A 13,472-nucleotide genomic window follows, 5' to 3' on the forward strand; every position below is an offset into this window, starting at 1 on the left:
TAATGCACAGGTTCTTTGCTCGTTTTCTGTTGTTGTTTTTTTTATATATATAAAATGTAAGCATTATATAATTTGTAACTTTCAATGTTTTTATTAAACTTATCATGTTAAATACAAATAAATAACAGGGTTTCCCATACATTCATTAATTTGTGGCGGCACAATATCAATGCTGACCGCCACGGATTGATTCAGATTTGTAAACTATTTAATATGGGTACAATTGTATTTTATTGTAGAGCTGCGCGCTGCTTGCTCCCTCCCTCTCACAAACTGACAACGGAGGCACGCAAGACTAGCCCCTCTTCTTCGAACACAATCTGAATCAAAACATGAATCAATCCGGAGTTGAATGGTTAGTAATGAACACTGTTGTTCAACAAAAAATTTTCTAAATATCGATAAACAACTATTGCGAAATGACGGCGTTTCCATTAACCGATGTTATGCGACTAAAAACTCCTCTCGCGATCAGTCATTTCAAAAATCATGGCAACGTACATTGGTAGGTTTATATATATCACAGCCACCAGACTAGACATTATATTATTATTATCTCCAGGTTCAGGTTGGTGTGTGTTGATTTTTGTCCACCACAATCTCCAGGTTTGTGTGTGTGTGTGAGCCTGTGTGTGTCTGAGTCTGTGTGTGTGAGTCTTTTTGAATGTTTGTGTGTGTGAGTCTTTTTGAATGTTTGAGTGTGTGAGCCTGTGTTTGAGTGTGTCAGTGAGTTTGTGTGTGTATGTGTGTGTGTGTGTGTGTGTGTGTGTGTGTCCATCTCCAGGTCCAGGTTTGTGTGTGTGTGTGTGAGCAAAATTTGCAACAAGAAGTCTGTGGAGCAGTCATAGCATAGAAAGTGTAGCAATGGCATAGCAATGTAGCAATAGCAATGTCTTTAAAGGGATAGTTCACCCAAAAATGAAAATTCTATCATCGTTTACTCACCCTCAAGTTGTTCCAAACCTGTATGAGTTTCTTTGTTCTGCTGAACACAAAGGAAGATATTTGGAAGAATGTTTGTAACCAAACAGATCTCGGTCCCCATTGACTACCATAGTATATATTTTTTCCTACTATGGAAGTCAATGGGGACCGAGATCTGTTTGATTCTGTCATTCTTCCAAATATCTCCAAATATAACCAAATTATCCCTTTAAGGTATCTGACACTAAGTGTTGGCAATGGAAATGTGTACTTGTCACTAAAAATATATGATATATGAGATATATATATATATATATATATATATATATATATATATATATATATACACACACACACACACACACACACACACACACACACAGGTCCTTCTCAAAAAAATAGCATATTGTAAAGTTCATTATTTTCCATAATGTAATGATAAAAATTAAACTTTCATATATTTTAGATTTATTGCACACCAACTGAAATATTTCAGGTCTTTTATTGTTTTAATACTGATGATTTTGGCATACAGCTCATGAAAACCCAAAATTCCTCAAAAATCTCAAAAAATTAGCATATCATGAAAAGGTTCTCTAAACAAGCTATTAACCTAATCATCTAAATCAACTAATTAACTCTAAACACCTGGAAAAGATTCCTGAGGCTTTTAAAAACTCCCAGCCTGATTCATTACTCAAAACCGCAATCATGGGTAAGACTGCTGACCAGAAGGCCATCATTGACACCCTCAAGCGAGAGGGTAAGACACAGAAAGAAATTTCTGAACGAATAGGCTGTTCCCAGAGTGCTGTATCAAGGCACCTCAGTGGGAAGTCTGTGGGAAGGAAAAAGTGTGGCAAAAAACGCTGCACAACGAGAAGAGGTGACCGGACCCTGAGGAAGATTGTGGAGAAGGACCGATTCCAGACCTTGGGGGACCTGCGGAAGCAGTGGACTGAGTCTGGAGTAGAAACATCCAGAGCCACCGTGCACAGGGGTGTGCAGGAAATGGGCTACAGAGAACCAGCACTGGACTGTTGCTCAGTGGTCCAAAGTACTTTTTTCGGATGAAAGCAAATTTTGCATGTCATTCGGAAATCAAGGTGCCAGAGTCTGGAGGAAGACTGGGGAGAAGGAAAAAGCCAAAATGCCTGAAGTCCAGTGTCAAGTACCCACAGTCAGTGATGGTCTGGGGTGCCATGTCAGCTGCTGGTGTTGGTCCACTGTGTTTTATCAGGGCAGGGTCAATGCAGCTATCAGGAGATTTTGGAGCACTTCATGCTTCCATCTACTGAAAAGCTTTATGGAGATGAAGATTTTGTTTTTCAGCACGACCTGGCACCTGCTCACAGTGCCAAAACCACTGGTAAATGGTTTACTGACCATGGTATTACTGTGCTCAATTGGCCTGCCAACTCTCCTGACCTGAACCCCATAGAGAATCTGTGGGATATTGTGAAGAGAAAGTTGAGAGATGCAAGACCCAACACTCTGGATGAGCTTAAGGCTGCTATCGAAGCATCCTGGGCCTCCATAACACCTCAGCAGTGCCACAGGCTGATTGCCTCCATGCCACGCCGCATTGAAGCAGTCATTTCTGCAAAAGGATTCCCGACCAAGAGTGCATAACTGAACATAATTATTTGAAGGTTGACTTTTTTGTATTAAAAACACTTTTCTTTTATTGGTCAGATGAAATATGCAATTTTTTTGAGATAGGAATTTGGGGTTTTCATGAGCTATATGCCAAAATCATCAGAATTAAAAAAAAAAAGAGCTGAAATATTTCAGTTGGTGTGCAATGAATCTAAAATATATGAAAGTTTAATTTTTATCATTACATTATGGAAAATAATGAGCTTTATCACAATATTCTAATTTCTTGAGAAGGACCTATATATATGATATATTCAACTTAAACCCCCCCACCGTCCCCGGTCCCCAAACACCACACCACCGCAAATAGAATCTAATTCTGTGGGAAACACTGAATAAAAATCAGTCATGTTAAAAACATTAATGGAACATTAGGCTGCTTTTAGCCTTATGCTGGAGTTGATTCACTCTCTGGCAATGAAACCAAGTAATTTAATAATTCAATAAACCAGCACAATAATATTGTGTATCAGTGGTCTCACAGGCTGACGATAGCATGATAATACTATTGACACTGACTTAAAAACTGTTAAAAATATCAGACAGCCATTGTATAGAAAACTGAGATTCAATTTATACTGTTGTGAAGCAGGTGAAGACCTGTCACTGCTTAAAAAAAAAAAGATTACACATATAACCTGCATTTAAACATTAATTAAACGTCTCACCAGTGACAGTAACGTTGAAGATCTTTCCACTGCTGCTGCCACTTATCAGAAGTTTGTATTCTCCAGAGTCTGTGTTTCTGGTGTTTCTGATGGTCAGAGATCCAGTCTGATGATCCAGCTCTAGTCTGTCTCTGAATCTCTCTTTACACTCATCATCTGTACAGATCTTCAGATCTCCATTGATGTAAGCAATGCGAGAATTATTAAAATACCACATCATTCTTTTTTGTTTGTTAACTTCAACACCAGTGGATAGAGTCACTGAATCTCCCTTCTTTACCAGTTTTTGCACTGGATCTGAACCAGCATCAGACACACCTGAAGAAATGCCCGGAAGAACAAAATAGTTAAATGCATAATATGCAATCAAACAATGATTTACACATTCACCCATCAGACAAATATACACAATTTATGTCTCATGGTTGATCTTGTGCACCTTAATTAACATCATTTAACCCACATCTTAATGCATATATTACCCCCTTACTCCATTTATATACAAGTCCAGACAAGTCAAGTCTGCTTTATTGTCAGTTCTTCCACATGTACAGTACATACATACAGAGAATCTAAATTGTGTTACTCTCAGACCCCCGGTGCATACAGATTACACTAACAGTAAAGCCTAAAATCTAGATCAAATATAAATAGATTTTTAAAAAATAACCCGTAAAACCTCCGTTTATCTTTGGAACACAGTTTACGATATTTTAGATTTAGTCCGAGAGCTCTCAGTCCCTCCATTGAAGCTGTGTGTATGGTATACATTTTGAAGCATCGAAAAGACATTTTGGTCCAAAAATAGCAAAAACTATGACTTTATTCAGCATTGTCTTCTCTTCCGTGTCTGTTGTGAGAAAGTTCAAAACAAAGCAGTTTGTGATATCTGGTTCGCGAACGAATCACTCGATGTAACCGGATCTTCTTGAACCAGTTCACCAATTCGAACTGAATCGTTTTAAACGGTTCGCGTCTCCAATACGCATTAATCCACAAATGACTTAAGCTGTTAACTTTTTTAATGTGGCTGACACTCCCTCTGAGTTAAAACAAACCAATATCCCGGAGTAATTCATTTACTCAAACAGTGCACTGACTGAACTGCTGTGAAGAGAGAACTGAAGATGAACACCGAGCCGAGCCAGATAATGAACAAAAGAACCTCTGGGCTAGAGATTTGGGGAGCGTGCACTGATATTTTCAGTTCCATTAGTTTGTGCGTTGTTTCAAGGACCCGCCCCCAAAAGGACTAACAAGTATTCATGTAACTCCACCCACGGGAACAGTTTTTCACAGGAACCGAATATTACACAACACTGGTGCAAAAATGAAACTGTTTGAAATGAAACTATTTTGACCTAAAGATAGTTTATAACCAATAATTTTTTTTACACAATGCGAGCTTAATGAAGGTCATAAAATTTAATTCCTATGAATATAAAACAACTAAACTGGCACGAAATAAAACTGCGTCACACTCTTTTGTTTTTTGCCCAGAAAACTGTTGCTGAGACATGTTTCCGTGAACACAAAAACACAACAGTCTCTTACTATGGAAGTAAATCAGTAGCAAAACTCGAGAGGCCGAAAATCTGAATTCGAGAACTTGTTATATTCATATTTAAGTTAAAATTTACACTCACAGCTCTGATGTGAAAAGCTGAAATCTTTCAATTTGAACACACAGACAATAATTAAAAAACAACCGTGTTTTGAATTGGAAGTTGTAGATTAATAGCCACAAATGTGTAGAATGACATTCACGCAAAGAAAATGACATACAATTTTTATGACATTTAATTTTGCGCTTTTCTTCAGTTTCGCTGCACAATGTTAAGTCAGCACTTACAACCTCTCAGATCTGGCAGAACAAGTTCAAATCCTAGCGCTTTTGACTTTTGCTACTCTTTTTGCGGTATTCCTGCTGAAAAACTCACTTGTGCACTTGCAGATGTGAGAGAACAGAGCTGGGGGCGGGGCTTTGGTGCGAATGAAGACATTTTATTGGTCGATGCCCAACCAATGAACAATGCCAGCCATTGCGAATTGCCAAGAAAGACATTTGTGTTTTATGCATATTTATCAGTTATTTGTTAAACACTGCAAACTGTTTTCACTGAATATCCTTAGCTACAGGATTTTAAGACACTGCATTCATTGTGTCATTCAGGTATTATCTCGTAGGAAAATAATGCAACATTTTATATGTATATCCCACAGCATATCACTCATACCAGAGTTGCAACATAACGCTGTTTTTATTATTTTTATGTTTTGTAAAAATAATTTAAACTTTTTCATTGGGTTAAATTCCTAATTTGCTAATCAGTAATCAACCTTTTTAAATGCAACACACATTTTTTTTTTTATAAAAATCAAGTGTTTAATAATGTCTAAATATAAATTGAACCATAAAACCTAAAAAAATAAGCATACCAGAAATACTGTTTTGAGCAACTAGTAGAGCTAAATAGATGTATTTATTAAACATCATTAAGGCCATCTAGTGGATAAGCAATGGCACTGCATATGAATATTATCTTTCTGGCCACCAAATGCCTCTAATTTCAAGCGTGCCTCTTTGCACTGGAATTTAAACCTAAATACTAGTTATTTTAATATAAATAATAACCATATTAGAAAATGTTCTATTTCAAATGGTCATTCATGGATCATAATTATTGCGCATATCAATTATCAAGTACCATGATCTCTTCAAATTAAAGGGTTAGTTCACCCAAAATGCCATTAATAACTCACCCTCATGTCGTTCCAAACCAATAACCTCGGCTCGGTGTTCATCTTCAGTTCTCTCTTCACAGCAGTTCAGTCAGTGTACTATTTGAGTACATTAATTACTTCGGGATATTGGTTTGTTTTAACTCTGAGGGAGTGTCAGCCACATTAATAAAGTTAACAGCTTAAGTCATTTGTGGATTAATGCGTATTAGAGATGCAAACCGTTTAAAACGATTCAGTTCAATTTGGTGAACGGTTTCAAAAAGATCCGGTTACATCGAATGATTCATTCGTGAACCGGATATGACAAACTGCTTTGTTTTGAACTCTCTCTCACAACAGTCACGGAAGAGAAGACAATGCTGAATAAAGTCGTAGTTTTTGTTATTTTTGGACCAAAATGTATTTTTGATGCTTCAACAAATTCTAATTGACCCTCTGATGTCACATGGACTACTTTGATGATGTTTTTCTTACCTTTCTGGACATGGACAGTAGACCGTACACTAGAGCTTAAGATCTTTGCCCGAACCCGATGGGACCCGACGGGTTCGGTCTTAATTTATATAATCTTACGCGGGCTAAGGCTTGCGCTCAGGTTTTTGAGGTAAACGAGCGGTCATGTGATGTGTTTCGATTAGCGCGAGAAACTTGCAAAAATGGATGCTGAGTAGGTGTAATGGAGGCTTGCCTCTGGCGATTAGGTTTTGATTGCATCAGCGACTAGGGCAAAGTGTGAGGAGTGGGAAAGTTTTGACCATGTTTATAATGAGAATAATGACGCACCATCAGTGAGTGCAGGAACGCGCTGAAGACATCTACAGTGGATTCAATCATTTTCCAAAAACACGTAGGCTTAGCCTAGGGATGCGCCGGTACTAGTATCGGTACCGAAGAGTACCCGGGCAAATTACATTTGGAAGTGATCATCCTTATCCCCTTGAAGTGAGTGAGTAGGGCATGTGCGTGCCATTAAGTAGTCGTTAGGAATGCACTTTGCAAAAGGAGCGACATAATTTCCTCATTATCTTCAGCTGGGATGTTCCTGTGACATCAGATTCACTGATGGAGATCGACATAAAAACAATTTACATTTAATGTTTTAAAAAGTTTATATATATTCATTTTTATATATTATATACACTGTAAAACCAGAAAAATAACTTAACTCAAACCGTTTGAGTAAACAGGTATCTTAAAAACCTGACAAATTAGGTTTACTCAAACCATTTAAGGAAACCAATTGCCTTAAACCATTTCAAGTACTCTGAACTTAATTCAGTTGAGTTCACTGAAAGAAGATTTACATTGCAATTAAATAATGAAGTGATTAATTGAGTGATAATTGTGAATTAGTGATGAACAGCTGCTGTTAACAAACAGAATCACTGAAGAAAAGAGAAACACAAGAACTACTACAACTGACTTCAGACACAGCCTTAGATGAAATCAACTGAAATAAAATACATGAAATCTCTCAAGATCTGATTAAACAACCCCACAAACAGCATCACCAGCTCCACTTATTAATAACCAGACTGACTTTATTTCTGTCAGACGTCTACAGAAGATCTTATTGAGAATGAACTAAGGTTTAGATGTTGATTTATTGTTTCATTTGAAGTAACCATGTTAGAGATCAGTGTTTGCTTTAGTTGGGCTCTTGACCCTTGACTGTCTTTGTGTTTTCTCTGGCTATTGTAACCACATGTTTCTGAAACATGTTTGTTGTATCTCAAAAGCCCAGAAGAAATGCCATTTGCATTTTTTACTTAACCCATTGACAAAGATCATAAATTATTGAACTAATCGCAATGTAACCTCTGACGAAATGGGTGTTCTGTAATTAGTTAGGTAATATATTAAAATATATTTAGTCAGTTTTAAGAAGCCAGCTTGGAGGCATCTCAGTTTATCCTGGAAATAATCACTGGGAGGAATTTGTAGTCAAATAATTAAAACTCAGATATCACACACCAATATCGGAGCTTGAATTATTCTGAAATATTGATTATAACCTCATTTGTCATGTGTGGACTATATTCCATAGGGTTGCACAAATCCCTCTGCTTAGACAGTGACATCACTATTTTGGATTTACCTTTAGTACAAAGTGTGTGTTTGTGTGTGTAAAGCTATGTTGATTTATGTTATTCATACAATACCTACTCACAAATTAACATCAAAAACAAAGCCGGCTGCAATGAATTTTTGTGCAAAACAGCTTTTACTACAAACACTTCCACACAAGAACATTGTTATCACACAAGAACATTTTTTCCACTGGAGTACTCACGTGAAGGATGCGTGCACAACTAATAACTAATATCATCACGCTATAGAGCATCACAGTCCCGCCCACAGCGGCCGTCATCAGATTTGGAAGTCGCTCAAAAGGCTTGTTCGCGGTTGTGGCTTCAGTCGAATTCAGTGAGGCGCGGTGGTTTATGGGATGAGTAGTTCCTGGTCTCGAAATGAAAATATGTACACATATTTGTCTTGTACCTTTGACTTTTTTTTGGATTTTCTCTTAATTTTTTCACTCTAAATGATATGTTATATGCTTATGAGTTCAGCCGTAGCTGGTTATCCTCGCACATGCTCTAAAACTCTTTAGATACGGATTTTTTCCGAAAGTCAATGGGAAAAATGAATGGGAAATTTACTTATGGCACCAAAGTTCTCTCGGGCTGTGGGCGGGACTGTGATGCTCTATAAAGGGTTGGCCTGCGCTGGGTGCGCCCCTCCCCCTATAACTGTTCTGTCTCGAGGAGGAGCTCATTTGTGTGCATCTGTGTGAAACCAGGCGGCAAGGAAGTCGACCGGAAGTTGAAGTTGGCCGCGTGCCGCCATCTTGTAGCAGAACTTCACTTGCGTTAGCATCCCATTGACCTCCCATTCATTTTGGCGTCACTTTGACAGCGAATAACTTTACATCGGAGGTTTAAAGACTCCGTTTGTTCATTATTTATTTCTAAAGATACACGACAATGTATAAAGGGCTCCATTACCTTCTATGTTACATTATGGCCCCATAGAAACAGTTTTTGTAAAAATAGGCTAACGATTGCGTCATAACCTAATAACTTAATATGGTGTACTGGCGTTACATTTTAAAATACTATACAAAATAATTAATCAGAATACTTACTCCTGCTCACTCATGCCAAAGAACTCCCCGCTCAAGCTCGCCGTCTCTGCAAGATTAACGATGGCAGTTTGCACGGACAGCTACTAGAAGATACAGCAATCTGTCAGACAGGTTGCTGATGTCATCAAGCTTAGTTTGAGTCTGCGCGTCAGAAACGGAAGTGCTAAAAAACGCTAAAAATGGGCTTCACTTGTCTCTGGTGTTGAAATTATTCAGCCAAGTGATGATATCTCAGATCATTATTTAGTTCTGTGCAAACTTCATATAGCCAAAATTGTAAATTCTACTTCTTGTTACAAGTATGGAAGAACGATTACTTCTACCACAAAAGACTGCTTTTTAAGTTATCTTCCTGATGTAACCAAATTCCTGAGCATATCCAAAACCTCAGAACAACTTGATGTAACTATGGACTCTCTCTTTTCTAGCACTTTAAATAAAGTTGCTTCTTTACGCTTAAGGAAGGTTAAGGAAAACAGTTTGACACCATGGTATAATGAGCATACTCGCACCCTAAAGAGAGCAGCCCGAAAAATGGAGGGCAGCTGGAGGAAAACAAAACTAGAGGTATTTCGTATTGCTTGGCGGGAGGGTAACATATGAAGAGTTTGGTTCCAAAACGCGATAAACGCCAATTTTGAAAAAAACGAGTTACCGCCAAAACAAGCTCCCCATTGACTCTCTATTCAAAGTTCGATAATCAGTTTTTAACAAAACGCGATATCCGCCGTGTTTCGCTGCCCTGTTTCTTCCCTTTTTTCTCAAACAGAGACAAACGCCAGTCCTGTTTTTCCGCAAAGCCCTACAGTTCCATTCGACCAATCACCGCGCACCATTCCATGCAAACTGTCATGGCGGCACCCTGTCAGTAGACGCCGGTAAACACTCGCCTCAGACTTTTAAGTTTTTATATAGGTAATAAAATGAATAACTTTGATGGTATTGAGGAGCCAGTGGTCGTGTCGTCTGTGGGAAAGAAGCGGAAGCCGTCAAAAGACAACCACGAAAGGGAAGTCAGAAAGAGAGTCAGAAACTCAGACGGTGGCAAAATACCGGCGATTGCTTGTTCTCACAGTGAATCAAAAAACTTTTGTCATGCCGACAAACTGACAGCTGACGATCTTATAAAAAACTTCGACACTCTCTACTGTCATACCACGAAGGCCGAACAAGACCAAGCAATTTTACGCCTGATAACAGTAAAACGGGTACAGTGAAGACGTCCCAAGGTGGCAATTGAAGATGCACGGAAGGAGAGGGAGGTCACGAACGATTACTACTTGCTCTCCAAGGATCATCTCACGAAGGTTCCTGTCTGCAAGGCAACTTTCTGTGCAGCGCTGGGTGAGTTTATTTGTTTTATTTCATGACACTAGATCACTGCCTTAATAGTCAGTGATAGGCAAGCTACTTGATATGTGTAGTGAGCTCAGCTACCAGCTACTCTACAATAAATGCAGCTTCACTACACAGAAGCTACCACCCATAAAAGTGTAGCAAGCTAAGTTACAAACTGTCAAAAGTAGCTTGATAGGCTACTTAATAGTTTTGTTCCTGAATAAATAGATAGATAGATAGATAGATAGATAGATAGATAGATAGATAGATAGATAGATAGATAGATAAATAAATAACATGCTAAAAGTGAGATATTAAGTAAAAAGTTATTCAAGTTATTGGTTTTATAGGCCAACCCATTTCAGGCTGAAATGGGTTTGTGGTTGACTGCCACTGTATATTCTGATGAGCCATTAGCCTATGCTATCTCAGTTTCCTCTTAACAAAGAAATAAAATGTTATTTTAACTTTTGTTGTTGCAGGTATTGGCAAAGATAGAGTAGCTCGAGTGGCAAGATATTATGCAGAGAATGCTGAGGCAAGACCAGAACGTAGGGGTGGTGCTCGCAAAGTTACAGAAAATGAAGAAAAGAAGAAACTTGTGATGGATCACATTCAAACATTCACTTGTAGGGCAAGCCACTATGGCAGAAGAGGAGCACCTGGGCGGAAATACCTTCCCAGTGACCTCAGCGTAAAAAAAATGCATGATTTGTTCAAGCAGCAAAATCATGATGCTGTTAGCTACTCTCTCTATTACAGTGTTTTCCGATACAGTTTCAACCTTGCATTTGGACATCCAGCCACCGACGCATGTTCTACATGTGCAAAGTTTCATCTCACAGTAAAGAACCCCAGTTTGCCCGAAGAGGAGAAGCGTACAGCATCAGCATCTTTCATTTTGCATCGCAGACGAGCAAGGGTGTTTTATGATTTGCTTGGGCAAAGTGACAATGCAGCATTGACAGTCTGCTTCGACATGATGCAGAATCTGGTACTCCCAAAAACCCCCATTGGTCAGGCGTACTACTCCCGCCAGCTCTACATGTACATCTTTGGTGTTGTTGTCCATGCTGGGAAAGGCAGCAAGCAAAGCAAGGATGACATCCATCTTTACACATGGATGGAACACGAGAACAGAAAAGACAGTAATTTGACTGCTTCTGCTCTGAACCACTGTTTTCGGCAGCCATTGAATGTTGCACTTTGCAATGTTCAGAAGTTGAGATTATTCAGTGATTCCTGTTTTGGACAAAACAAAAATGTGAATGTTCTGTCAATGCTGTTTGCTTTAACAAAGCAGAATTGTCCTAATATGATCACGGAATATGTGTTTCCCATCAGGGGACACAGTTTCCTTCCTGTTGACCGCATTTTCGGGAGGATTGAGCAGCAGATTCGAAAGCACAATACCATCCTCATGCCAGAAGAGTACTATGACATTTTGAGGAACCATGGACATGTCCATGTCTACGGCCAGGACTGGCAAGCTTATGATTTCAAGACGGCAACACAGGTTTTTGTAAAGCCACAGAAGTCATTCAAGCTCAGTGATGCTAGAATGCTGGAACTCAGGAATGACAAACTTGGATTCAAGACTGTGTACAACAGTGACTTCTGCTATCACTCGGTTTTGAAGCAAGGACAGAACTGGGCAAACTTCAAGCCGAGTCAGCTCCCAAATGTAAGCACAGTGAAGGATGCAAAAAGAAAAGATGTGCTTAACTTGCTTGCTGAAATTGGTGCCAGTGACACTGTGCGTGCCTTCTATGATGGAGCACTCATTGTAAATGATGCCGACCGTGACAGCCCTGAAGAATAATTCTGCCGATTGTGCCTTTTGAGTTCACTGTTTCAGTGCATATTAAGTGTGTGTGAACGTGTGTGTGAGAAAGACCTGAGCAAACAGGAAGAGGAGTTAAGTGAGTGCGGAGAAAGTCTGTGTGTGGTTGGGTGGGTCTAGATAATAGCACTTCACAATGGCACTGAATTGTAGTTGTCCATAATAAATAGATAGATAAATAGATAAATTGATATATAGATAAATAAATAAATAGATAAATAAATAAATAACTTGCACTACAACATGATTAATGTATTTCATATATCTGTGTTCCACTATAAGAAATTTGTTCAAGTTGGCATTATGTAAATCGACTGGCATGGTTGCTTATAGCCTAGTTATGTTGCACAATCTCACACAGATGTATTGTTTACTTAAAGTTATATTTTGCACAGAAATATTGTTATGTTTTTTAATGACACAGAAATATTGTTTTTATGAACATGTTTTTATGAAGCATTGTGATGGATGTATTTTTTTTAAATCTGTTGTCCAAGTTTGGGACTTGTATAGATAACTTACTATTTAACTTAATTGTACAGTTTCGTACATTGTTTTGAAAATTTAATGAATGTAGTGTACAGAATAACAAGATGAATGCAACAGAAACAAAATTTTGCTCTAATGTTACATATGAGTTCAGGATGAATTTGAAATGTTGCTATTAACAGCATTAATATCAGACTGAAATGAATGCAATCTGAAAAAGGCAGAGAGATGAATGTACTTTTAAAAATTGGTTTAATGGTTTAATATAAGTGATGTTGTTCAAGTTTTGGGGTTTGTCATATGTATAGACAGCCTTTCCTTCTTATTTATTGTTATGTCTTTGCTCAATTTCATACAGAAAGTGAGTTTTTGTTGATGAAATGGATTTGTAGCATTTTGGGGAAAAACGTGTTATGGATATATTGCATTTTGGAGAAAAAAAATGTCTGTTTAATAAATGTTTAAAATCAAAATATGGATTAGATTTTTTTTATGTTATTACAAACTCATAATGATATATTACAGTTTGAAACAGAAAATAACAGTTTTCATACAAACAGTCTTTTGGGAAAGAAAATGCCTCTCAATTTAACAATTTTGGATTTATAACTCTTCATATCGTACAGAAAAGCATTAAAAACTGCTAGATCTGATTACT

At 38.0% G+C, this 13,472-nt stretch overlaps 2 protein-coding genes across 2 annotated transcripts in view; both read right to left on the bottom strand.

Moving 5' to 3' along the window:
- LOC132159328 (carcinoembryonic antigen-related cell adhesion molecule 1-like) overlaps positions 1 to 13,472 on the bottom strand; it is a 449,528-nt gene that overhangs the window by 85,092 nt on the left and 350,964 nt on the right. Inside the window, exon 4 of the mRNA XM_059568842.1 lies at positions 3,252 to 3,569. Coding sequence (XP_059424825.1) covers positions 3,252 to 3,569 — 318 coding nt within the window. The remainder of the gene's footprint in view (positions 1 to 3,251; positions 3,570 to 13,472) is intronic.
- Positions 1 to 13,472, bottom strand: part of LOC132160319 (SLAM family member 9-like) — a 145,191-nt gene that overhangs the window by 51,575 nt on the left and 80,144 nt on the right. The window lies entirely within an intron of this gene.

The sequence above is a fragment of the Carassius carassius genome, chromosome 16, assembly GCF_963082965.1.
Source record: "Carassius carassius chromosome 16, fCarCar2.1, whole genome shotgun sequence".
NCBI classification, from domain to species: domain Eukaryota; kingdom Metazoa; phylum Chordata; class Actinopteri; order Cypriniformes; family Cyprinidae; genus Carassius; species Carassius carassius.